Source organism: Triticum urartu, chromosome 1, assembly GCF_003073215.2.
Source record: "Triticum urartu cultivar G1812 chromosome 1, Tu2.1, whole genome shotgun sequence".
Lineage (NCBI taxonomy): Eukaryota > Viridiplantae > Streptophyta > Magnoliopsida > Poales > Poaceae > Triticum > Triticum urartu.
This window is the reverse complement of record NC_053022.1, coordinates 19,097,402-19,123,515: the sequence shown is the minus strand read 5'-3', so window position 1 is coordinate 19,123,515 and position 26,114 is coordinate 19,097,402. Positions and strand designations below refer to the sequence as shown.

The 26,114-nt window shown below is 44.1% G+C and overlaps 1 protein-coding gene across 1 annotated transcript; it reads left to right on the top strand.

Annotated features, from left to right (window-relative positions):
* On the top strand, window positions 1-26,114 carry LOC125532578 (protein Rf1, mitochondrial-like). Its single transcript, XM_048696588.1, has 5 exons — window positions 1-147; window positions 21,357-24,321; window positions 25,088-25,244; window positions 25,724-25,841; window positions 25,990-26,114. Exons 1-2 carry the CDS (start codon window positions 1-3, stop codon window positions 23,796-23,798), a joined length of 2,589 nt encoding a protein of 862 aa, XP_048552545.1. The 3' UTR covers window positions 23,799-24,321; window positions 25,088-25,244; window positions 25,724-25,841; window positions 25,990-26,114.

Below are 26,114 nucleotides of genomic sequence, written 5' to 3'. Positions count from 1 at the left end.
ATGGTGAGGTACAGGGCGCTATCATCATCACGGATGCAGAGTACAAGCAGTGACCGCCACGGATCCAGCCTCTGCTTCACCGACGCAGCCTCCTTCTTTGTTGTATCTCCGGGCTACTGGTCCATCTTTGACCGGCAGCGAGCCATGGTGAGGTACAGGGCGGCGCCGCCGTCACGGATGTTGTGTACAGGACGCCACCGACATGGATCCAGCCTCTGCTTCGCCGATGCAGCCCCCATCTCTGTTGCATCTCCTGGCTAGGTAATACTCTAAAGCTTGGTCGTTGACGTTGTTTGCCTTTTGGCTGTGCTCTGATCTAAGAATTTTTATGCATCCTGGAATACTTGAGATAGATGTGCATCTTGACACAAACTTATTGTACATATTGACTTTGTAACCAAGAATTTAGTGATGTTTGGTGAGGCACCTTCTGCTGGATTATGTATCTTCATATTCTTTAATTATAATTTTGCTAAAAGTGAGTACTCTGGTTAGTAATGTTCGAATGATATACACATGTTGTCAACTGGTCCAAGTCTCTGTACAAGTTTCAATACATGAAATTTTCAAGTGATTAAATGTATTGATGTATGTTCTGACATCTTAATGTAGAGCGGCCGGATATTTTATTGACAGAACTGCGAGATAGATTTAGTGGCTCACTTGTCTTATGCATAGTAAACACATTACCATGCTTATAAAGAGTTCATTTAATCACAGCTGACTGAAACATGGAGAGCATCTAATGGCCTCATGTTCCCTTCTACTACTCCCTCCGTACCAAAATAAATGACCCAACTTTGTGCTAACTTTGTACTAAAGTTAGTATAAAGTTGTCATCTATTTTGGAATGGAGGGAGTAGTATTTTATATTGACCGGTTCCTTCATAATGTGGTTAGACTACTTGCGAAACTGTTTAGTTTGTGGCTACAACTTGCGAAGGTCCTTATTTGGGTCTCGTCCAAAAAAATGGAGCTGGAAATTTTCCATGCGAGCCTAATTTTTAGATTCATGTTTTCAGTTTATTCTGCCTGGAAATGTCCAGTTTGTGGTCCATGATGGTAACTCCAAATATGATATCTTTGGTCCTGTAGGTATTTCCCATGTAAAAATATATACTTTGTTGTTTGTGTGCTTGGTTTTGTGCTATTCATACCGTTGTTTATATAGGTGGACTGTACATTCTGAATATTTTCTTCAGCTATTATTTATCTGCTAGAATATGATCATTAAGGACCATGCATATGGATTATACCTTTCATCTATTTGAGCATCTCCTTCAGGCTAGGTGTGTACTTAGAAAATGGAGAAATGTACTCCTTACAGATTGACATGTAAGTATAATTTTCATCTACTTTGCTGATGTAGTGTGTCTCTTCATTCTGAGATTGTGGGCGTATTATAAATTGAGTTCGTTTGCTATGTGCTCTGCCTAAGTTATGTGATTCACGAATCTGAAGATAAAAACGTAACAAGATGCAACTCTGCCTAAAACTACATTTTGATTTGTCAACATTTTTTTAGTTGAAAAGTAGTAAGGTTCAAATCTTAGTTGTAGACACTAAATGAAAATTAACCTTTTATCATTTTGTTTCACTTACTGGGAGTGTTTAGTAAGTATATGGTTGCTTCAGCTTTTCCCTATCATTGTATAGAAAAGATCATTTGTATAGGAGGTTTGGAATAAGGAAATTATTAACCTATAGGATGGAGGCATTCTTATGTAGTGAAATAATTGTAAGGTGTTTTCAACTGAATTTGGGGATCCTATTCATTTGTGAACAAACAAAATATCCCATTGTGAGGAAGTAAATGATAAATCAAATCATTTAGCTGTTTGAAAACATACTTTATTAGGCCTGACCAAATTCTAACATAATTTTATTTTTATGTTTGACATACCATATCTGTATTTCAGTACATATCAGTTGTGCTGCTCTAACTTCAGTAATAAATGCTTTTATGTTACTTTTTTGCATCTACACTACTTTGTCTAAATTAGTAGTGATGATTATGATTTTGTGTTGTTAGATTCTAAAGGACCTTCTGTTTGTAGGCTATTGTTATGTTGTTGCATCGCAAATCTGGATGACCACATATGTCTTATGAGATTTGGATATTGAATAAACCACTACTGACGTCCACTATGGAAGGACGGGGTTTGCTGGAACTCCAATGAGCATTATGGTGTTTTTTTTGAGAGAGAATGAGCATTACGGTGTTTGAGCGGAGATGTTGCAGAGAGCATTTGTGGCTAGTTTGTAAAAAAAAATTGGAACTGTTTTGCTTATGTTCCTGGCTGTAATTATTCTTTCTGTAATTTATATTTGATTAAGATTTTTTTAAGTGAAGTCTTCTGTTAGATATGTTCAGAAATCTTTTAAGTACACATTGGATCAAAATGTTAACTATCCAAAATTAGTGGGCTAGTGATATGGTTAAAATCTATGGGCTAAAGATGTATTGTCCCCAATGGGCTATGAATGTAATCAGGCATAATGTAATATGGGCCACGATTAAATTTAGTGGGCCAAAATCTTGACCAATCTCGGATTATTGTATGGGCCAAAGTAAATTTGGGCATTATCACATGGGCCGCCACATCAGAGCCATGTTGGATGCCATGTCAGATGATGATGTGTCTGGCATGTTAACGCCGTTATCACATGTCAATTGTGACAGTCATGAGCCGTCATGATATGGGACAAAATCCATGACGGCTCATATTTCTGTCATGATTTGCATGATGGTCAAATTATGACGCGATATACATGACGGATTTCAAATCCGTCATCGATGCCCACGCATGACGGTTTTGCAGCGTGTTGTGACGGATTGGATTAACAGATTTCTTGTAGTGGGTGCAGCGCACCGCTGGCGTTGACGTTGTCACCCATGTCGTCGAGGACGAGGTTGCCGAGGTCGGGGAAGAAGTCATCGTTCGCGAAGTCATCGCTGCCAGCAGTCGCATGAATGCGCTCCCCAAAAACCTGATCGCCCCTCTCCCGTGCAGGATCACGAGAGGCGGGGTTCCGGAGGCCTGCTGTCCCTTCTCCCGGTGCACGCCGAAAGGAGGGATGGAGAAGACTTGCTTGGCGGCGCAATGATCTGGAACGGTGGTGAGAAACCATACGAAGCGGCGGCGGCTAGGGTAGACGTCTGCCTGACTATATAGTGCGGGCCGGGTAGGTCGTGGGAATAAACCCTACGTCCGAGTCGTCACGATCCAAAAGAATCCGAAACGGTTCAGTAATTAATGCGTCTGTTAATTATTAATTAATGACTCATTAATTTTCCCGAGCAGCAAAAAATATAGACAACATGCATAGCTCTGTCCTCGGCTCGGCTCGGCTCAATCCCGCAACCCGCGGCGCGTCGTGACGAGGTGAGCGAGGAGGATGAGCACGCGTGTAGGTCTTCTCTTCTCATGCTCATACAAGTGGTAGAAGAGCTCACCTTATAAAGAGGTGCAACTCTCTCTCAAGTTCCGGGGTGGGACTAAACTTTAGCCTCACTCACTCCGCTCACATGTGTGCATGAATGGGCCAAGAGAATTTCAGAATTTTAGTTGGGCTTTGGGCCAAAGGCCTACTAGCAAAATTCCAGCAACAGCTTCTAGTTCTTTTTGCCATGTACAGGTTGTATGGATCCAGCTGTAGTAGTATTGTATTTCTCCAACAAAAGTGTATCCTAATTTATGGATCAGTCCATTCATCTTACCTCTTTTTCCAAGGGGCAGAGTCTGATGGTTTTCTCTTCTGTTCCTTGGTGCAGGGCCTGATGGAATTATGCTGAACTCTAACATTTTGGTACTACAGAACAATCTTTTTTTTAATGTTAAGAGAGCTCAAGTTCAGCCTGTTCTTTTTTCTCTCATAATAGTTCATTACTCACTGAGAAGTGAAGGTCTTGGACCTGACATTTTTGTACTAATTTCCGAAACAGGACCGCTCTTCGAGAAACACTTCAAAAATGGTTTCCGCAGGTGCATACACATTTTGGTTCTGTATATGTCCATGAATACTACTTTATGAACAAGAATTTGGTAAATATTTCATAAGCCAACAAATTGGTTGCTGAGCTCAATTCATCCATTTATTTTAGGAAAATATATTAAATATCATTATATTTACTTTTTTAAAAAACTTTGGGGGGGGGACTCACATGTAAGTGTAAGAAATGTACTAAGCTTACAAAATTCAGAAGAAAGTGGTGTGATCTAGAATAGCAGACATTAGGGGTACTGTTTGCCAGTATTATGAACAATAATTTGGTAAATAATATTTTGTTTTAAAATATGGGAAAAACTATTTGGTAAATACTTTCTCAAAAAAATTGGTAAATACTATTTCGTACGCAAATTTTTTGGCTTTTCGAAATCTTGGGAGTGGCGCGATCTCACATGTAATGTCTACTAAATTTACAAAATTCAGAAGAAACTTGTCGTGGAATTGTCACGGCAGATGTCCTAGTGTGAGGACTTAATCGTGAGGCCAACGCATCTATGCGGTAGCTTGAAGGGGTTGGTCGGAATCGAGAGGTGCGAGGCGGATCATCACACAAAACAAGGATTTAGACAGCTTCGGGCCCTGGGAAACATCATCCGTTAACAACCCTATGTGCTGTTTGTGGCTAGGTCTCATTATGCTCATGAGGGAGTCGCCGCATAAACCGGCTCTCCTCTAGTTGTGTCTAGCCTTAGCTATTATTTTCTGTCTCCCTTTGGGGAGCCCTGCCCCTCCTTATATATGTTGAAGGGGCGGGTTACATGTGGAGTCCTATTAGGATTAGGACTAGTCTATCTTCTAATACAAACTGGATACAAGTCCGGGTCTTGACTCCTTGTAAGGGAAATATTCCTCACACCTTCTCTCTTAAACCGGCCCACCATTAACATAAACCAGCCTTCTGGGCCTTGGGCCTTGTCATCTGTCTGTCTCGCCCGCTGGGTTACTAATGAGTCATAATGTTCAGTCAGCTTGCTTGTAAACCGTCTGGTTAGTGCGGGTCACCGGTGAATCGCCAAGTCTGGCCGGGTTACGCCGTGGGGTATATCCCCGACATTAGCCCCCAAGTTTAGCTTGGATTTATCCATGGTGAACTTATGTTGCAAAATAAACACAAGAACAAATTTGACATGTTGTGCTCCAGGTTAAGAATTCTTGTAAACCGGCACCTGATCATCCTTAAGTCTTTGTCATTTCCTCCTTCTAGAAAATCCGGGTCAATAGACCAGCTTCATAATCAATTTGCTTATAGAATAAATATTGTAAATAAAAAATCCATTTGATTCGTCCTTGAATGCTCTGACTTGACAAAAATATTGGTCTTCAAATATTCAACTGATATTCATCCGGCTTGAAAATGTAGAACTTGCCAAGCTATGATTTCCAAAATCGGTGGGCTATAAAAACTGATAATTCTGGGTCATTACTGTTGCCAACGCCGGTTCATGATTATTGATGACACCAGATTATGATTGTTGCAGACACCGGGTCAATCTAGTTTATTCAAAACTGAGAATTTGAAGATTTTTCTCCCTTATACCCATTTTACCTGTAGCCCCCAAGTCTTGAGCAGAACAAAGTGATGGCTTAAGACTTGCTTCAATATAAATACTGCCACTTAAGAAGAAATCCATGTTGTTCATCCCAGTCACTTAGTAAAAACTGAATATTCCATATTATGTAGCCCCCAAGTGCCGGGTTGTCATGCTTGCAGCAACCTGGGACTTGTAATTGCCTGATGCTCACAAAACTTCAACCAGTGTAGCCCCCAAGGGCCGGGTCATTATGCAATAATGAGCAGGGACTTTATAAATATAATCATGCTTCATTGAAAATAACATCATATGATGTAACTCCACCATGGGGCTTGAACCCACGTCCACAAGGTTAAGAGCTTTGTGTTTTACCAACTGAGTAGTGGACCCTTGAATATAACAGATTAAGACTTGTGTACCTTGAATCATTGATAGGAGCAATTGGTAGCCCCCAAGGGCCAGCTCATTACAATGTGATGAGTCGGGTCTTCAATAAGGTGAGCAAATAATGACTTTACATTAGCCCCCAAGTGTCATGGTGCATGCTTGCAGCAACATGAGACTTGTATATTTAATGTAATCTCAACTTGAATAATGTAGCCCCCAAGTGCCGGGTCGTAAGCCTGCAGCGACTCGGGACTATTCCTTCAATTGTAGAATAAATCATATCCATTGATAATATAATAGCCATTGCGCTAAAGCGACTTTGAAAACCTTAATCATAATATTGGTTACTGATAACCATAATAAAATCCAGCCATGTTGGCTATTTGAAGATTTGAATAATATAATCCAATGATTTATGAGCGCATGATTCTAATGGCGCAATCCAAATATATACTGGCGACTTATAATACCAACACTAGTAATGGTCAAACGTGAAGCACATTAGTGCCGGTTCCAACGGATAGCCGGGCCGCTTTCATTAGTACCGGTTCGTGGCGAACCTTTAGCACCGGTTCGTGCCACGAACTGGTACTAATGAGAGTGGTGGCAGGATGTTGTCAGAGTGGGGCCCCTCCAGCACCTTTAGTACCGGTTCGTGCCATGAACTGGTACTAAAGGTCGTCCTATATAAACCCTTCGTCCACCAGCACTCTGTTCTTCCCCCTTTCCCCTCTCCGGCCCTCTCCTCTGTTCTTCCCTTCTTCCTCTCGAGTTCATCACAAAATTTACCCAAAATTTGTCAAGATTTGAAGGCCCTCATCCATTCAAATGATCACAAAGGTTAGCAACTTTGTCCTTTCATCTCTCATTGCTAGATTAGCTCTTGCATTGGTTTATATAGTGATTAATTTGTGAGTTTAGTAATTTGGGAGGATATATATATATATGTGTGTGTGTGTGTGCTAGTATTTGATTTATATGCAATTTGAGGTCAAAAATAACACTTAGTTTGCATATGTAGGTGTGGTTTACTTAGTGCCTTCTAAATCTCCATCGTAGCCACCGTCGATCGCCCGCACCGTCCCGTCGCCGGCACCACCTTGTGGTGAGCCTCTTGTTCATGAAATTTTATATAAAAATTGATGTTTGTGTGATTTGGATATATAGTTACTCGTATAATTATCTTACCTGTACGCTGTTTGTTATACATATAGTGCCATGGTTTTGATATCCGTCCCCGTCGGCCCTAGTCCTTGTTATGATTCGGATGTGGTATGTATATTCTCTTTTAAAACTAGTTGCATTTCATGTTTATGACAAATTATGCCCATCAAGTTCATATAGAAATTTTTTCTAGGAGGTATCTGAACCGGAAATTCCAACCGACCCTATTGCCGAGAGGTTAAATTTAGTTGAAAGAGAAAACGAGTACTTGAAGGAAAAATTGAAAAGAATTGAGGGGGAGAAGATGGAATTGGAGTTGCATGTTGCCGATGTCGTCGATGATCACAAGATCAAGATGGAGAAAATGCGCTTGAAGATTAGAAAGATTAGAAAATATGCCATCGATAGTGAGGCTTGGTATCATTATGCTGTTGGATCCATTGTTACCTTAGTTGCAATCTTGATCGTATTTGTTGTTGCATTTAAATGCTTTAGCTAGAGAGTTATTTGTTTGTTGCATTTAAGTGTTGTATGAACTTTATGTATGAACTTGTATTAATTTGGTCTATTCGGTGTTGTGTAATGAAGATGAGCCAGCAATGGATGTACGATGACCGATGCTCTCCCCAGTTCGTTGAGGGCATGCGTACTTTTCTGCTTGCGGCTGAGGCAAACAAGCGGGCGGATGGTTTTATGCCTTGTCCATGTGCTCGCTGTAAGAATGGTCACAATTACTCTACATCAAGAACCATTCACGTCCACCTGTTTAAGACCGGTTTCATGCCCCATTATAATGTTTGGACCAAGCACGGAGAAAGAGGGGTTATGATGGAAGACAATGAAGAAGAAGAGGACGACGACAGCTATCCTGGCCATGGGTTCCCTGAATACGATGATACAACAATGGGGGAAGAAGCTGAGCCGGTAATGCGGGAAGAAGCTGAGCCGGCAATGCGGGAAGAAGCTGAAGAAGAGGCATCAGATGAGCCCGTTGATGATCTAGGTCAGGCTATTGCCGATGCAAAGAGAAACTGCGCAAGTGATTTGGAGAAGAAGAAGTTGCAGCGCATGTTAGAGGATCACAAAAAATTGTTGTACCCGAATTGCGTAGGTGACAAGAAAAAGTTGGGCACCACACTGGAATTGCTGTAATGGAAGGCAGAGAATGGTGTATCTGACAAGGGATTTGGAAAGTTGCTGGTAATGATAAAGGATATGCTTCCAAAGGACAACGAATTGCCCGAGAGTATGTACGAAGCAAAGAAGGTTGTCTGCCCTCTAGGGTTAGAGGTGCAGAAGATACATGCATGCCCTAATGATTGCATCCTCTACCGCGGTGAGTACGAGGATTTGAACGCTTGCCCGGTATGTGGTGCATTGCGCTATAAGATCTGCCGCCATGACCCTGGTGATGTCGAGGGCCGGCGCCCCAGGAAGAAGATTCCTGCCAAGGTGATGTGGTATGCTCCTATAATACCACGGTTGAAATGTTTGTTCCAAAACAAAGAGCATGCCAAGGCGATGCGATGGCATAGAGAAGACCATAAGAAAGACGGAAAGTTGAGAGTACCCGATGACGGGTCGCAGTGGAGAAAAATCGAAAGAAAGTACGGGAAGGAGTTTGCAGATGACGCAAGGAGCGTATGGTTTGGTCTAAGCGTAGATGGCATTAATCCTTTTGGGGAGCAGAGCAGCAACCATAGCACCTGGCCTGTGACTCTATGTTTGTATAACCTTCCTCCTTGGTTGTGCATGAAGCGGAAGTTCATTATGATGCCAGTGCTCATCCAAGGCCCTAAGCAACCCGGCAACGACATTGATGTGTACCTAAGGCCATTAGTTGAAGAACTCTTACAAGTGTGGAATGGAACAGGTGTACGTGCGTGGGATGAGCACATGGGGGAAGAATTTGACCTAAAGGCGTTGCTGTTCGTGACCATCAATGATTGGTCTGCTCTCAGTAACCTTTCAGGACAGACAAACAAGGGATACCGCGCATGCACGCACTGTTTGGACGGTACTGACAGTATATATTTGGCTAATAAGAATGTGTACCTGGGACATCGTCGATTTCTTCCGAGCAGGCATCCCGTAAGAAAGAAAGGCAAGCATTTCAAAGGTGAGGCGGATCACCGGACGAAGCCTCGCCACCGTACTGGTGCTGATGTACATGATATGGTCAAGGATTTGAAGGTGGTCTTTGGAAAGGGTCCTGGTGGACAACCTGTTCCGAATGACGCTGACGGACGCGCACCCATGTGGAAGAAGAAATCTATATTTTGGGACCTTCCCTATTGGAAAGACCTCGAGGTCCGCTCCGCAATCGACGTGATGCACGTGACGAAGAATCTTTGTGTGACCCTGCTTGGCTTCTTGGGCGTGTATGGGAAGACAAAAGATACACCTGAGGCACAGGAGGACCAGCAACGTATGCACGGAAAATACGGCATACATCAGGGTCATGCAAGCTACGCTCTTACCAAAGAAGAGAAGGAAATCTTCTTTGAATGCCTGCTCAGTATTAAGGTACCGTCTGGCTTCTCGTCGAATATAAAGGGAATAATAAACATGGCAGAGAAAAAGTTTCAGAACCTAAAGTCTCATGACTGCCACGTGATTATGACGCAACTGCTTCCGGTTGCATTGAGGGGGCTTCTACCGGAAAACGTTCGATTAGCCATTGTGAAGCTATGTGCATTTCTCAATGCAATCTCTCAGAAGGTAATCGATCCAGAAATCATACCAAGGTTACAGAATGATTTGGTGCAATGTCTTGTCAGTTTCGAGTTGGTGTTCCCACCATCCTTCTTCAACATCATGACGCACGTCCTAGTTCACCTATGCGAAGAGATTAACGTTTTGGGTCCTATATTTCTACACAATATGTTCCCCTTTGAGAGGTTCATGGGAGTCTTAAAGAAATATGTTCATAACCGTGCTAGGCCAGAAGGAAGCATCTCCAAGGGCCGTCAAAATGAGGAGGTCATTGAGTTTTGTATTGACTTTATTCCTGACCTTAAGCCGATTGGTGTTCCTGAATCGCGGCATAAGGGCATACTGGATGGAAAAGGCACGCTAGGAGGGGAACAAATAATATGTATGGACGGACATTCTCTCACTGAAGCACACTACACAGTTCTACAGAATTCCGCCTTGGTGGCTCCGTATATGGATGAACACAAGAATTTGCTTTGCTCCAAACACCCGGAGCGGTCTGATGACTGGATTACACGTGAACAAACCAGGAGTTTCGCCAGCTGGTTGCAAGCACGTACCATGCATGACACCTCTATTGAAGATGACCTGTACTTGCTGTCCCAGTTACCATCTTCGAATATAATGACTTTCAAAGGGTACGAGATAAATGGTAATACATTTTACACGATCGCCCAAGATAAGAAGAGCACCAACCAAAACAGTGGTGTCCGCTTTGATGCAGAAACCAAGAGGGGAAAGGAAACATATTATGGTTATATACAGGACATATGGGAACTTGACTATCGACGTGGTTTGAAGGTCCCTTTGTTTCGGTGCAAATGGGTCAATATGACACGAGGCGGGGTAACGGAAGACCCGCAGTACGGAATGACAACAGTGGATCTCAACAATCTTGCGTATGCAGACGAACCATTCGTCCTAGCCAATGATGTGGCACAGGTTTTCTATGTGAAGGACATGTCTACCAAGCCAAGAAAAAGAAAAGATAAGGAAGCGAATGCATCGTACGATGAGTCAAAGCGGCACATAGTTCTTTCTGGGAAGAGAAACATCGTGGGAGTGGATGACAAGACAGACAAGTCAGAAGATTATGAAAAGTTTGATGAAATTGCTCCATTCACAGTGAATATTGACCCGAGCATCCCGTTAAATGATGAAGATTTTCCATGGCTACGACGCAAAGGGACACACGCGAAGAAAAAGTTTCACACCCAAAGATCTGGGATGTGATCGGCTTAACTATCATCACTTTCTTCTGTGTTTCACACCCAGGAGGGAATCTCTGTAATAGTTAGGGTAGCTAGTTATGTGTTTTGGCATTTGAAACGCGAAGAAATTTTATGTGCAAGCAAATTCTTTCATGCATTTATTGATTTTTTCAGCTAAATGACCCTGAAATTGAAAAGCATTTCAAATGAACTCAGAAAAGGATGAAAGTTGGCATGGTATTATTATTTCACCCACATAGCATGTGCAAAAAAGTAGAGAGGGTTATCGCAAAAACTGGATGCATTTCGTGTACAAAATGGACAATCTGTTTCGAAGTATCAGGGTTTCGGACGAAAACTCATCCGTTACAAAGGCATTTCATTTTTAAATAACTTAAGCATTACCAAATTGAATATAATGATAAAACACACTAATATTAAACATAAGAAAAAAGAATCACTGGAAAATGTATTTTTAAAGTTAAGTTATTCACAAACTAGTGATTCACACAAATTTCAAATAATTCAAAATTTAAACTATTCAAATTTAAAAACTACCGGCACTAACTGAAAGTTTCTAAAAACTATCAAAAATATTCACAAAGAAACTCTAAATATAGCAAAAAACAACTAAAAATAAATAAAACAAAATAAATAAAGCAGAAAAGAAAAAACTAAATGAAAAAAACCCACCTACCGGGCCACAGCGGCCTGCATACGACTAGAAACCCAACCTGTTGTTGGGCCAGGATGCAGGCGCGCAAGCCCAATAGGCCCCACAGGGCAGAGTAGCAGAGGTAGGCCCAGAAGGCCTGCTTTAGAGAGGAGCTCGAGACAGCAACGGCGGCGGGGCTTATAAGCAGGTGTGAGCGCCCTTCGGCTAGCGAGGTGAGACTAAACTTCTGCGCCCCTCGCCTGGCAGCGCACACCCTTTAGTACCGGGTCGTGGCACCAACCGGTACTAAAGGGGGGGCCTTTAGTACCGGTTGGAGCCACCACCCGTTACTAAAGGGGGTCGCTTCCCGCCGCTTGGGCTAGCCAAAACAGACCTTTAGTACCGGTTGGTGGCTCCAACCGGTACTAAAGGTGCCTTCTATATATACAACACTTCGAAAAATTTCATTCTCCCCCTCTGTTTCTTCCCGATCGATCGACGCCGCCCCCGTCCTACGCCGCCCCAGTCGCGCGCCGTTGCCGTCGCCGCCCCCATCCTCGTCGCCGCCCTCATCCCCGTCGCCGCCCCCGTCCCCGTCGCCGCCCCCCTCCCCCTCCCCGCCCCCCTCCCCCTCCGCCGCCCCGGGCCTACCCCGTCCACGTCGCGCCGTCCCCGCATCGCCGCCCCATCACGCCCCGGGCCGTCGCCTCGCCGTCGCCGTCGCCCCGCTGTGAGCTCTCCCCCTCTAACCCCTCTCCGATCCCTCGCCCCCGGTGGCCGCCACCCCTCCCCGAGCCCATACACACACAAGCATGAACACACACACACGCACATTTCCTTAATTAAGTTAATTAGTATATACATATTTTGTATGTTTAATTAGTTTAGATTTTTTCAGATTATTATTTTTTCACTAGTATATATGTATGAATGCATGTTAGATGGATGTATAGAAGTTGTTTTTTCTGTTTTTAGTGTTAGATGCTTAATTAGTATGAAATAGCATATAGAATTTTGACATATGCAATGATAGCATAATTAGTGTTACATTTGCATATAGTATTTGTTGTCGACGATGCACGGCCCGCATCCTCGCCGTCGACCCGTTCGCGACGACGTCCTGCTTCAGAGGACCCCTGTCCGGGACTGGGCTCCGCCGGGCTGGCACTGGGAGGTGCTACCTTCAGGGGCGCGACGCTTGGTGAGGAACCCGGCCCCGGGTCCCGTCGTCGACCCTCATCTCCTTTGGTGGCGTTCGCGTGGGCCACTTTCGGTGCGGAGGGAGCCGGCCCCGCCGGAGGTGGTACGTCGCCGTGTCAGGGAGGAGGACGAGCATGTCCATCGCTACATGGCCAGCAAAGGGGGTCTCAGCATCTGCAGCAGCTAGCGGATGATCCAGCATTGGATACCACCGCCCCATCCATGCCGAGAAGCAGCGTGGGTTCCATCCCGGGCGACGCAGTAGTGCTGGATAGATACCCCGTGGATGACATCACGGAGAACACTAACTGCGAGCTACACTTCAAAATGAAGAACATATCCATGAAGGTGGCGGACGCCGTTGCTTTTTCAAATTCCCCCGAGGCAACCTTCCATTGCAACCCGATTCCAGCGGGCTATGCTCGTGTCTTGGTTGATGAGGTGGTGGACCCATATTCGGAGCTACAGCTTGACATTCCTGGAGGTGACGACGAGCACACATTGGGAGAGGCCATACATCATGTCATCCTATGGAGAAAGGATTGCATCATCTTTCAAAGGCCACCGACACCGCGTCACCCGACTCCTCGTCGAAGTCCGCCACCGAGTCAGCAGACTCCCGCTCCTCCAAGTCCACCAACGCGTGAGGCCACTCCTCCTCCTCCAAGTCCGGCAAAGTGTCAGGCCACTCCTCCTCCAAGTCCGACACAGCGTCAGACGTCCACTCCTCCTCCAAGTCCGGCACAACCTCAGGCCACTGCAAGTCCGGCACAGCTTCAGGCCACTCCTCCTCGTCCAACTCAGCCCCGTCAGCCGTCTCCGCCGCCTCAGCAGTCGCAGAAGAGACACCCCGCAGCTATGGTGCGTAGCGGTACGAGTCGAGGTCATAGTACAGGAAGTACAGGCGGAGGCAAGCGATATAAATATGGTCCAAACCTCACTACTCCTCTTCCTGTGAGGGCTTACGACAGGACCGAGGAGCAAACCAATGCCATAGTGCAGGCAGAAGTCGACGCCCATTTTGGACCGAAACCGCCACTGCCGCCAAGGGAGAAAGTGCCTGTGGAAGTAGTTGACCACTTTATTCGTATGGCTCAACCACCAGCTCCTAAGCCTGTTGACTCAGACTATGAGCGCCACATCAGGAAGTTACATCGACGACGTCTACAGAAGGAGGCGAGCTTGAGCTCGAGCAAACAACAAGCAGCTGTCAAAAAATGCAGGAAAACCGTTGCCCAGCTGGGAAAACAAGTGGCGCAATTGACCCCCCCCCCCCCCCCGCTTGTTGTGCCGCCAACAACACGTGACAGTACGCACGCCCAATATTATTGTGGCCAAACAGTTTACGTTCCCGAGGTGGGCGATGTGGTAATAACCCAGGAGCATATAATGCAGGCTGAAGAACTCAAGATCACTGTTGGACAACTCCTCAAGATCGACGACATGCCTGGGATTACAGAGGAGGAAATAAAACGGAAATATGTCCGGGGCCAACCTTTGGTCGAGCCAGAAGATGTCAACAAGCTCCCAACGAGAATGTATGAATTGCATCAATGGTACATGGACATTACCAAGAGATCCAATTGAGAGTCCCTCATGGTGAATGTCAAGAAGGATGATTACTACCATGAGAAAGTTGTGGCCGTTGAGTATCCTGAACTGTTTCAGTTATACAATCAAGACGCACTCGACAAATCTATCGTCAGTTGCTATTGTCTGTAAGTGATTTCTTTCTGTAATTTAAATCTCAAGCTAGCTGTAGTGATCCTTTTGATCAATCATTACCTGTAATTATCCTTACTATATTCTTTTCTGTGGTATTATGCAGGATGAAGGTGTATGAAATGAGAAAAGTGGACGCTATGGCATTGGGTTCATTGACCCAAACACCGTTAATGAATACACATGGAAAATGAACAAGCATCAAGAAAAAGAGGTAGAGGACAGCATGCTAGAGTTCTTGAAGCGCCTCAAATATAATGAAGATATACTACTTCCTTACAACTTCCAGTGAGTCACACTTTCTTGTACTACAAATTCTCTGTTTTTGCCTACTAGCTAGCTACATGTTTTTGCTTACATATGCCCGCTTAATTAAGACATGCAAACGTGTGTGCATGCAGATTTCACTGGATCTTGTGTATCATTAAAGTTGACGCCGGAACAGTTGAAATACTGGACTCTCTACTCAAAGCAAATAGTGACTATAACATCTTGTTTGGGATAGTCAATGGGTAATTTCAATCATTATTAACTATATATCTCGGCATATTTAGTTCGTCATTAATTTCATGATATGAACTATTTAATAACCCCTTTATTCATTTTCTTTGTCGGCGGGCAGGGCTTGGGCAAGGTTCATCAGCGTCACGGAAGGCGAATGGAAACCAAAGCTGAAATGGTTTCGATCCAAGGTAAGTAATTAAGTAGTACTAGCTGGCTAGCTAGATGTCATCTCTTTAATTATCATGCTTGATTAATTATTATCTGATCAAATTAAATTCCATTCTCGTAATAAAGGCCCTGAAGCAGGCGCAGGGGACTGATCTGTGTGCATTTTGCGTTTGCGAGAACATTCGCATGATGGCGTCCGAAAGGAGCAGATCTCAAAGACAGGAATGGGTACACTTGTCAGAACAATATTCACAATTTTTACACCATTATCGATATCTAGTCACACAACTAATACACATGCATATTGATCTCCTTCTTAACAGTTCAAAGAGGTGTGGGACAAGCTCCTACCAGCGGAGCGCGTAGAAGCACTTCAAGAGGAAATAGCGGGATTTTTGCTCGACCAGGTCATAAATCCGAAGGGAGAATACTATTACCCGCTACCGCCCCCATGAACCACTTCCAATTGTCATCGTGCTCCGAAGGCACCAATTAGGCTAATGCCACTGGCTCCGAAGGCAACATGCATATGTAGGAGAAATTGTATATAGCTATACATGTGTGTATGTGTAAATTAATATGGTGGTTTGTGAGACATTGATGATATATATATATGATTGGTTCTACTAGAAATTCTATATATATATATATATATATGCATAACGTGTACAATGTGTAGTACCATAAAATACCAGCAAACGAAAAAGAATTAAAATGGAAAACACAAAATTAAATGAAAAAGAAATTATAAAACCAAAAACCCCACAACCATTTAGTACCGGTTGGTGGGCTCCCGGCCCCCGGAGCTGGCTCGTGCCACGTGGATCCCCTTTAGCACCGGTTCGTGCTGAACCGGTACTAAAGGGGGGGGCCTTTAGTGCCGAAACTTTAGTGCCGGTTCCTAAACCGGCACTAAAGGGCCTTACGAACTGGTGCTATTGCCCGGTTCTGCACTAGTGCAAGCCAGTCTGGGTTAACAAACACTGGATAATTTATTATGTACTGACAACTTGTAGTTGAAAGCCAAGCCGGGTCAAGGACGCCGGTTTATCAGAAGATATTATGAACCTCAACAAAGGCGAAAAAACTTGGCAAATAGAACTCAAAAAGAAACATGCGAGGCTTTTCACGAGCTGCCAGGCTCCAAATCGAGGCTTTTCATGGGCTGCTAGGCCACTGAATTAACTATTTCACAAAGCCTCTTAAGATGGACCTCAATCTTTAACCAATCACGTTTTAACTTTGACAAGTTCAGGGTCTATGAGATTGACTGTCAAACGTTCGCGGGTCGTACCAGGTTTACCTGGGCGGAGTGACTTACTTAAAGAAGGCAGGTTAATCCGGGGTTTTAGGTGCGTACACCTGGCTTCCAAGCCTGGCTTGATAGCCTATTACAAGGGTGCACACTCTTAGTTCGTTGCGAAGCAAAGAGCCCCCAAGTAACTTCGCTGGTGGCCTTACGCCGATCAAGAGGTGTAGCTATGGTTCGAATACGACCAAGCCCCCAAGTGATTTCCCTGGTGGCCTTACGCCGATCAAGAGGTGTGACTATGGTTCGAACATAGCCCCCAAGTGGTATTATGAGTTATGCTCAAGGGATACCCATGTTTGAGTTGTGATGTGCAACAGACTCTCTTTGGCCCCTTATGATGATATTGGCTTGATAGCCGGATTACCGAAGTAACCAGAGCTGTGCTCTTATGACAATATTGGCTTGACAGCCGGATCAATATGTAATCAAAACTCCGCTTTATAAACAGAAGCCCCCATGTGATCAATAATATGATAAGTCAATAAGGCAGGATAACCCATGTTTGAACCGCGCGTCATGGCAATAGGTCCTCTTCGGCAACCTTTAAATATTTTGCAAGAGATAAATTCTTCTTGAACCGGGATTTTGAACCAGATATTGAGAGCGTCAGAGCTTTGTGGGAGACATATTTCCCTTGAACCGGATTGTAAACCGGAATTCTTCCCGATGACCCGGAATTTCTTCATTGAGCCGGGATTTTGTAACTGTCATATACTTTCTAAGCCGGAAATTTTCTGAAGGTCTTTAAATTTTCATCAATATAACAGTAGCTTCCGGAACCGGGTTATCTTTCCCTCCATCGTCCTGGGGTGAAACTGGCAAGATTTGCTGAAACATGTCATCGTAGCCCCCGAGTCTCAAGGTAACTCGAGGAGTTGACTTGAGATTCTCCATATTTTACCATGATATAAACCAGCATAAGTTGTATATCATTGGTGTTGATAGCATGATGTGAATCCATAGAAGGTTGAGGTCACTGCGGCGGGTCATAAATAATCCCGTATGAGCCGTGTCAGCAACTCGGCCAATGGTTCCTTCCAACTGGCTATTTGAAGTTTAACCAAACAGTAGTGGCGGAGACTTGTGCCTGCTCATTGAGCCATCTAGTGCAAACGGCAGTTGATGATAATTTTGCCTCCAACTTGAAAGAAAACCGGGCTACCCAAGCTGTGACTTGCTCATACTCAATAAACAGCTCATGCAGACAGGTGCGGCCTGGTATGTTGATGTAAACCAAGCCGCAAGAGACGGACGGGAAGGACGACCGCAACATCAGAGGCAACATAGATAAATGAATCGGCCGCGGCATTGTAAGCTGGCGCGGACGGGCGACTTAATCGTAGGCGCGGTAAGCCGCATGGACGGGCGAGTCAACCACGTTGTGTTGATGTAGTGAACAATTTTCCTGCCTTAACAACATCGCAAACCAGAGTAATTGCTTTTTTTAAAGAAAGCAATATATGATATAGAAATATAATGGATGGATTTCACCTGATATGTTAAACCGGAATTTATCCATCACAAAGTTGATGATCGCTGCTGTAAAGCCGAAATCAGTCTCGGCAGAGTCGACCGCGGGAACAGACAGGTGAGTCGGCCCAGCGTTTGTAAGTCGGTGCGGACGAGCAAGTTGTCCTCCGCGTTTGTAAGCCGGCGCGGACACATGAACCGGCGGCGAAGGCGGACGGGCGAGTCATCCGTGGCATTGTAAGGTGGTGCGGACGGGCGAGTCAGCCGGCGCGTTGATATAAACCGGACCGCGATACGCGTGTCCGTGAAGCTGTGCGGCACAGCCGAACGTGCCTCCGCGGTATAATACCACCCATTTTTCTTTTAATAGCTGTCCTGCATAAAAATATTACAGGCCACAGTAATTGTTGTCGGATGAATTAACATGTATTGATAAAATACATAGGAAAAATAACACCTGGTATTTTTTGCTAGATGCTGGTGCTGGATAATGCATAGTGTTGTTTTTGTTTTTGACAGAAGAGTTGATTGGTTCTGTGTCTTCTAGTGGCTAAGGTCTCCACATAACCCGGCCGGAACTTTTTGAGCCGGAATTTCTGAAACTGGAACTTCTTGATAATCCGGCCGGAACTTTTGAACCGGAATCTCTTGATAATTCGGCCGGAACTTTTGATAATCCAGAATTTTTGAACTAGAACCTCTTGATAATCCGGCCGGAACTTTTGAACTCGAACCTCTTGAGGTTCGTCCGGAACTTTTTTCATAACCTAGGTCAGAACTCTTTATCGACTCGGACGGAACCTTTTGGTGATTCGGCTGGAACCCTTTGATGATTCAGACAGAACTTTTCATTGAAGCGATCAGAACTTTTGTTGATTCGGCTGGAACCCTTTGATGATTCGGACGGAACTTTTCGTCGAAGCGATCGGAACTTTTTGGTGATTCAGACGGAACCTTGCATCGAGGCGCTCAGAACTTTTCAATGATCCGGCCGGAATTTTCCGGCGAGCCGGCGGAACCTTTCGATGAGCCTGACGGAACTTTTTCGGCGAGCCAGCTGGAACTCTCCGACGAACCGGCCGGAACTTCTTCAATAAACCGGACGGAGCTTCTCGATCCCTGGGATAGCGCCCTCCAAAAACTTAACACCACCGTGCGCAGGCCCCACGGTGGGCGCCAACTGTCGTGGAATTGTCACGGCAGATGTCCTAGTGTGAGTACTTAATCATGAGGCCAACGCATCTATGCGGTAGCTTGAAGGGGTTGGTCGGAATCGAGAGATGCGAGGCGGATCATCACACAAAACAAGGATTTAGACAGCTTCGGGCCCCGGGAAACATCATCCGGTAACAATCCTACGTGCTGTTTGTGGCTAGGTCTCATTATGCTCATGAGGGAGTCGTCGCATAAACCAGCTCTCCTCTAGTTGTGTCTAGCCTTAACTATTATTTTCTGTCTCCCTTTGGGGAGCCCTGCCCCTCCTTATATATGTTGAAGGGGCGGGTTACATGTGGAGTCCTATTAGAATTAGGACTAGTCTATCTTCTAATACAAACCGGATACAAGTCCCGGTCTTGACTCCTTATAAGGGAAATATTCCTCACACCTTCTGGGCCTTGGGCCTTGTCATCCGTCTGTCCTGCCCGACGGGTTACTAGTGAGTCATAATGTTCAGTCAGGTTGCTTGTAAACCGTCTGGTCAGTGCGAGTCGCCGGTGAATCGCCAAGTCCGGCCGGGTTACGCCGCGGGGTATATCCCCGACAAAACTCTTTTGGACCCATTAGTTGTACAGAAAAGAAAATGGTGTGATCTAGAATAGCGGACATTAGGGGTACTCTACTGTGGCTCTTTTCACTATTTTGACCCTTTCAGAAAACTTTCTCACAAAATAAATTCCACACAAAACTATTTCATAATCTGACCTTTTTGGTAACGCCACAAGCCATGACGTTTCTTCTCTATTTGGAAACGCCAAGCTAGCCAACATTGTGGCCTAGTCGAGACGCTACGTGGCAGGGCAGAAATACCAAAGTACGATGCGTTGCTGGAAAAGCCAAAGGTGGCTGGCGTTGCGTTTGAACTAGTTTGTTCATATTGCCATTTTTTTTATGAAGTGGAGCAATGTTGGCTAGCTCGGTGTTTCTAAATAGACAAGAAATGACATGGCTTGTGGCGTTACCAAAAGGGTTAGATCGAAATAGTTTTGTGTGGAGTTCATTTTGTGCGAAAGTTTTCTGAAAGGGTCAAAATAGTGAAAAAGGCCCTATACTGTTTGCCAGTATTATGGATCACTATATTTTGCATTTTTTTGTGCAGAGCTCAATTCATCCTTTTATTTTAGGAAAAATATATTAAATATCATTATTTTAGTTTTTTTAAAACTTTCAAGGAGGGGGGGTGTCACATGTAAGTGTAAGAAGAAATCTACTAAGTTTTCGAAATTCAGAAGAAACTCGTTTGGACCATGAGCAGTACAGAAAAGAAAATGGCGTGATCTAGAATAGCATACATTAGGGGTCTGTTTGCTGGTATTATGGATCACTGTATTTTTGCAAATAAAAAATAAAAATTGTGCAGCTAACAGGGATAGATCATGGGATTTTTTGTAGTGAGAAAATGCCTTAAACATCGTCGCTGAATCCAGATGGTCAAGTAAGTTAACACCACCAATGGCTTGATTCACCATTCCTATTTGCCTACTTTTGCATAGCTATGCACTATTTGGCTTCCGACACGACCAGGATAATCAACGTGACACCATTCTACCATGAGAAAGCCATCATGTCGAGTACATTTTCCAGGCATCCCTTGTGGCATATTATAACATTCCTGTTGCCCATAAGTTGGTATCACCCGAATGCATCTGATCCCGGAGCACAAGGGACACATTAGAAGGAATGGTTCGCACCACAAAACACCATTTTCGTCTTGTTACCCACATTAGGCACAAGAAGGAAAAGAGTTGAGAACCTTCGTCATCTCTAATAGTAGACTTTCAACCTTTAGGTTTGGGACAACATGGATAGGGTTTCACGGCGCAAAATTCACTACCTAGATGCTCAAAGAACTAAATCTTAAAAATATCTTCATTCCGTGGGAATATTTAAAAAAATATTTTTATGGCTTCACAGTACATTTCTACGGCTTGCAACTAAATTTATATTCTTGGTCTAAATGAAGTTATATTGTGAAAATTGTGTGATTTGAATATATCCATATGAGACCATAACTTAAATTTACCTGCAAAAAATGCTACTGTACTAGTACGATAACTGAATGTTTGCCACCTAGCACATTGGTACAGCTTGGTAATGTACACGCCAAGTTGAGTACACGCAAGGCCATAGCAAAAATTATCGTCTCCCAATCGTCATGCCTCGCTTCTGTTCCACCGCGCCTCCGCCTCCGCCTCCGCCCTCGCCACTCCTCCACTTCCACATCCACCTCGGCGCACTCACGCATCTGGGATCCCCACGCCGCCTTCGCCGCCGCGACGCAGCGGGCGCGCTCTGGCACGCTCACCACGGAGGACGCACACCACCTGTTTGACGAATTGCTGCGGCAGGGCAATCCTGTCCAGGAGCGTCCCTTGACTAATTTTTTGGCTGCCCTCGCCCGCGCGCCCGGGCGCGCCGCACTCTGCAGCGATGGCCCCGCCCTGGCGATCGCCCTCTTCGGTCGTTTGTCCCGAGGCGCCGGACGATGGGTGGTGCAGCCAAATGTCTTCACCTATGGCGTCCTCATGGACTGCTGCTGCCACGCGTGCCGCCCGGATCTGGCGCTCGCTTTCTTTGGCCGTCTCTTCAGGACGGGCCTGGAGGCAAACCAAGTCATCTTCTGCACCCTCCTCAAGGGACTCTGCCACGCAAAGCGCTCAGATGAGGCTCTGGACGTGCTGCTTCACAGGATGCCTGAGCTGGGCTGCACCCCCGGCGTTGTGGCGTATAACACGGTCATCCATGGCTTCTTCAAGGAAGGCCAAGTAGGCAAGGCGTGCAATCTATTCCATGAAATGGTGCAGCAGGGTGTTATGCCTGATGTGGTGACATATAACTCGGTTATCGATGCGCTGTGCAAGGCCAGAGCAATGGACAAGGCAGAGTATTTCCTTCGTCAAATGGTTGATGATGGTGTCGTACCTGATAATGTGACTTATAATAGCCTCATCCATGGATACTCCTCTTCAGGCCACTGGAAGGAGGCAGTTAGGGTATTCAAAGAGATGACAAGTCGGAGGGTTACACCAGATGTGCATACTTACAACATGTTTATAACCTTTCTTTGCAAACATGGAAGAAGCAAAGAAGCTGCAGGAATTTTTGATTCCATGGCTATGAAGGGCCTGAAACCTGACAACGTTTCATATGCTATTCTCCTTCATGGGTATGCCACCGAAGGATGCTTAGTTGATGTGATTAATCTCTTCAATTCCATGGCAACAGACTGTATTCTACCTAACTGTCATATCTTCAGCATACTGATTAATGCATATGCTAAATCTGGGAAGCTTGATAAGGCTATGCTTATATTTAGAGAAATGCAGAAACAAGGAGTGAGCCCAGATGCATTCACATATTCAACCTTAATACATGCATTTTGTAAAAAGGGTCGGTTGGACGATGCTATGATAAAGTTTAATCAGATGGTTGATACAGGAGTACGACAGGGCACAGCTGTTTATGGTTCTCTAATCCAGGGTTTTTGTACACACGGCGATTTGGTGAAAGGAAAGGAATTGGTTACTGAAATGATGAACAAAGGTATACCTCCTCCTGATATTATGTTCTTCCATTCAATCATGCAGAACCTATGCACAGAAGGAAGGGTAGTAGAAGCACGGGATATCCTTGGCTTGATAGCACACATAGGTATGAGGCCTAATGTTTGCACATTTACTATACTGATCGGTGGGTACTGCCTAGTCTGCAAGATGGAGGATGCAACAAAAATGTTTGAGGATATGGTGTCATTTGGTTTAGAACCTTGTAATATTACGTATGGTATACTTATTAATGGCTATTGCAAAAATAGAAGGATTGATGATGGGCTTATTCTGTTCCAAGAGATGCTGCACAAGGGACTTAAACCTACAACTTTTAATTATAATGTCATACTGGATGGGTTATTTCTGGCTGGACGAACTGTTGCTGCAAAGGAAAAGTTTGATGAGATGGTTGAATCTGGAGTAAGTGTGTGCACTGATACATATTCGATAGTTCTTGCTGGACTTTGCAGAAATAATTGTAGCGGCGAAGCCATCACGCTATTCCAGAAATTAAGCGCAATGGATGTGAAATTCAATATTAGAATTGTCAATATCATGATTGATGCCTTCTTCAGGGTTCAGCGAAAGCAAGAAGCTAAGGATTTGTTTGCTGCAATAACAGCCAATGGGTTGGTTGCTAATGTTTTTACCTACAGCCTAATGATGACAAATCTTATAAAAGAAGGGTCAGTGGAAGAGGCTGACACACTCTTTTTATCGATGGAGATGAGCGGCTGTACTTCGAACTCGTGGATGTTAAATCTTATTATCAGAAGGTTGCTGGAAAAAGGAGAGATAGTCAAGGCTGGATGTTATATGTCTAAAGTTGATGCGAAGAGCTACTCACTTGAAGCTAAAACTGTTTCGTTGCTGATCTATCTCTTTTCAGGGAAAGGGAAATACAGAGAACACATAAGATTGCTACCTACAAAGTATCAGTTTCTCGAAGAAGCAGCCACAGTTGAATGGTTTGCTATATGATATCTGGACGTAACTCCTAGAAGCTAAACTTGAGTTGTTACTTGCCATAGGTTCTCCTGCTTTTGCAACAAATGCCTTTCATATGTGTAAATAGAAAGTCAGCTTATAAGAAGCCGTCAGGATGGCAGAGAGAGAACAAATCAAACGCACTCCAAAACAAAAGAGAAACCTCGCCAAACTGAATCCAAACTCAAACAGATGCATCATCAAAAGTCCGAAGCTGTACTGTTTGCTAGCCAAACTCCTACAGGAGATTGTCAGGCGGCCGGGCATGAAGTGGCAGGCGTCTATGCGCCTTCGCTGCTGCCAGCATCCATGGCTTAGCATCACACGGAATCGAGTCAACCAATTCCCAGCGAGTTTGGGCGCCTCCATTGAAGATGCAACCGTTTCTAGCCGCCAAATACGCCTAAGGGTCAGAGTAATCAGCGAGCATGCCCCTTTTGTCTGGTTCGAGAAGAATTTGAAGAAGCTAGCAGCAACAGGAGCTTGACCGGTTTGTTCTCATCAAAGCCAGTTTAAGGTTAGTTAATTATAACATGGTAATAAAGAGGTGTTTTGTTGACTGTTGAGGTGTAATATGTTATATGCCAAGCTCTTGATGATTAGGGTGACCTGTGAAGCATGCAAAAGTCTGAATCATATGTGCTTGTTAGTTATTTTGGCAACTTTTTAGTCTTTTTTCCATGTACAGATTTTATGGATCCATTTGAAGTAGTATGTACATTCTGGCATTAAATATGAGGTGTAGAGGTTTACTTAAGGACCGGTCTGCAAATTTTTTTTTATGGAGGCAGCACCACGTTGAGTTTAACCCTGTAACTTGGCTCACCTCGATCATGCTAGTGTTATCGCCGGAAATTGTATTATCACTGGGCTCAGCGTTTTTTTACATTGAATTAAACATACTCTGTGGTTGCAGAAACTGACTCCAAACAGTGTTCACAGTTAATATGGCTCTGTCGGTAATTTTCATTGACTGTCAACATGTTCCTTTTTTGAAAAGTAGGCTGGCCAGTTGTCGTTCAGTACTCTGTATATAATGATGGTAAGACTGACAAGGATATGACGGATGGATTTGAGCTTCTTTGCCATAGTTCAAAGTGTGCAGTCTGGGTTATGCTTTATATCATTTTCTTTTTGGCTTTGGTAGTATGAACAGGAAGCAGGCAGGAACGAACTGATATGTGGTACTATATTTTGTTATGGAATCTAGTTGTTGTTGTTGTTATCATTAAAAGTGTGCCCTAAGTTATAGATCAGTTCATTCATCTCGCCTCTTTTTTTAGGGGCCATAGTCTGATGGATTTTGAAGAGCTTCTCCATGGTTTTCTCTTCTGTTCCTTGGTGCAGGGCCTGGTGGAATTATGCTGAACTGTAACATTTTGGTACTACAGAAAAGTTCTTCTTAAGTTGGTCGCTTTGGGGGCACATTACATGTTTGAGGTACTCTAATTTTTCCTTGGCATGTCTAGACCTTGAATATGGTTTGTATTAATGCACTGTTATTATTCAAATTACAGATATCTAATTTTGTGGAAGTTTATTTTCTGACTCCCTAGATATCCTGTTTTAGTTGTACTATTAAAGGAAAAGGACTACCTTATATTTCACCCATGACTTTCTTTTTGGAATCAGCTGTACCATTTTATAATAAATTATGTACGATGAAAAATGTTAACAATAAACCACACCAGCTCAAATTGTTTGCGAAGCTGAATCTTAACTGATGTGAGGTCATATTGTTCTTGATCTTTTAAAACTGTACCTTGTGAATAATTTGGCATGTCTACCACATTACCTGGTTAATGCCCTGCTGAGTTTAGTTTCATAATGCATGGACTGTGTTTTATCATGTTAATTAAACCTGTGCATTTCCTCAACTTTTATTTGGTATCTTCAGCTAATGCCATATGACCATCCAGATGAACTTCTCTGTGGAGAAAAATTGGGTGGCCTGTCCATTTGCCCCTATGTCTTCTTATGTCTGCGATTGTTGAACTGTAGCTTTGCGCGGGCCACTCCTCCAACAATTACGGCCTTGTGAGTTCTAATGAATAGCCCCCCCCCCCCCCCCCCCCCCCTACATTTATTTGCAGTCAAATTCTTGTAGAGTTGCCCCAGAAAATGAAGATAGAAAAGAAACAAGTGTACAGTTGAATGTATGACGATTGTTTCGTCTTCCTTGCAGAAACCACTCATCCAGTGAACTGGCTGTTAAAATCGATGCTTCTTTTGGTGAGCTGATATTAGTTGATCACTCAATGCTCAGTCCCTCCCGTTAAACTTCAGTAACAAATTACCCCAGAAAGATCA

Coding starts and splice junctions, on each gene's coding strand:
- LOC125532578 (XM_048696588.1), top strand. CDS start 1: ATGGTGAGGTACAGGGCGCTATCATCATCACGGATGCAGAGTACAAGC. Junction 148..21,356: donor TTGACCGGCAGCGAGCCATG/GTGAGGTACAGG, acceptor ACATTGGTACAG/CTTGGTAATGTACACGCCAA.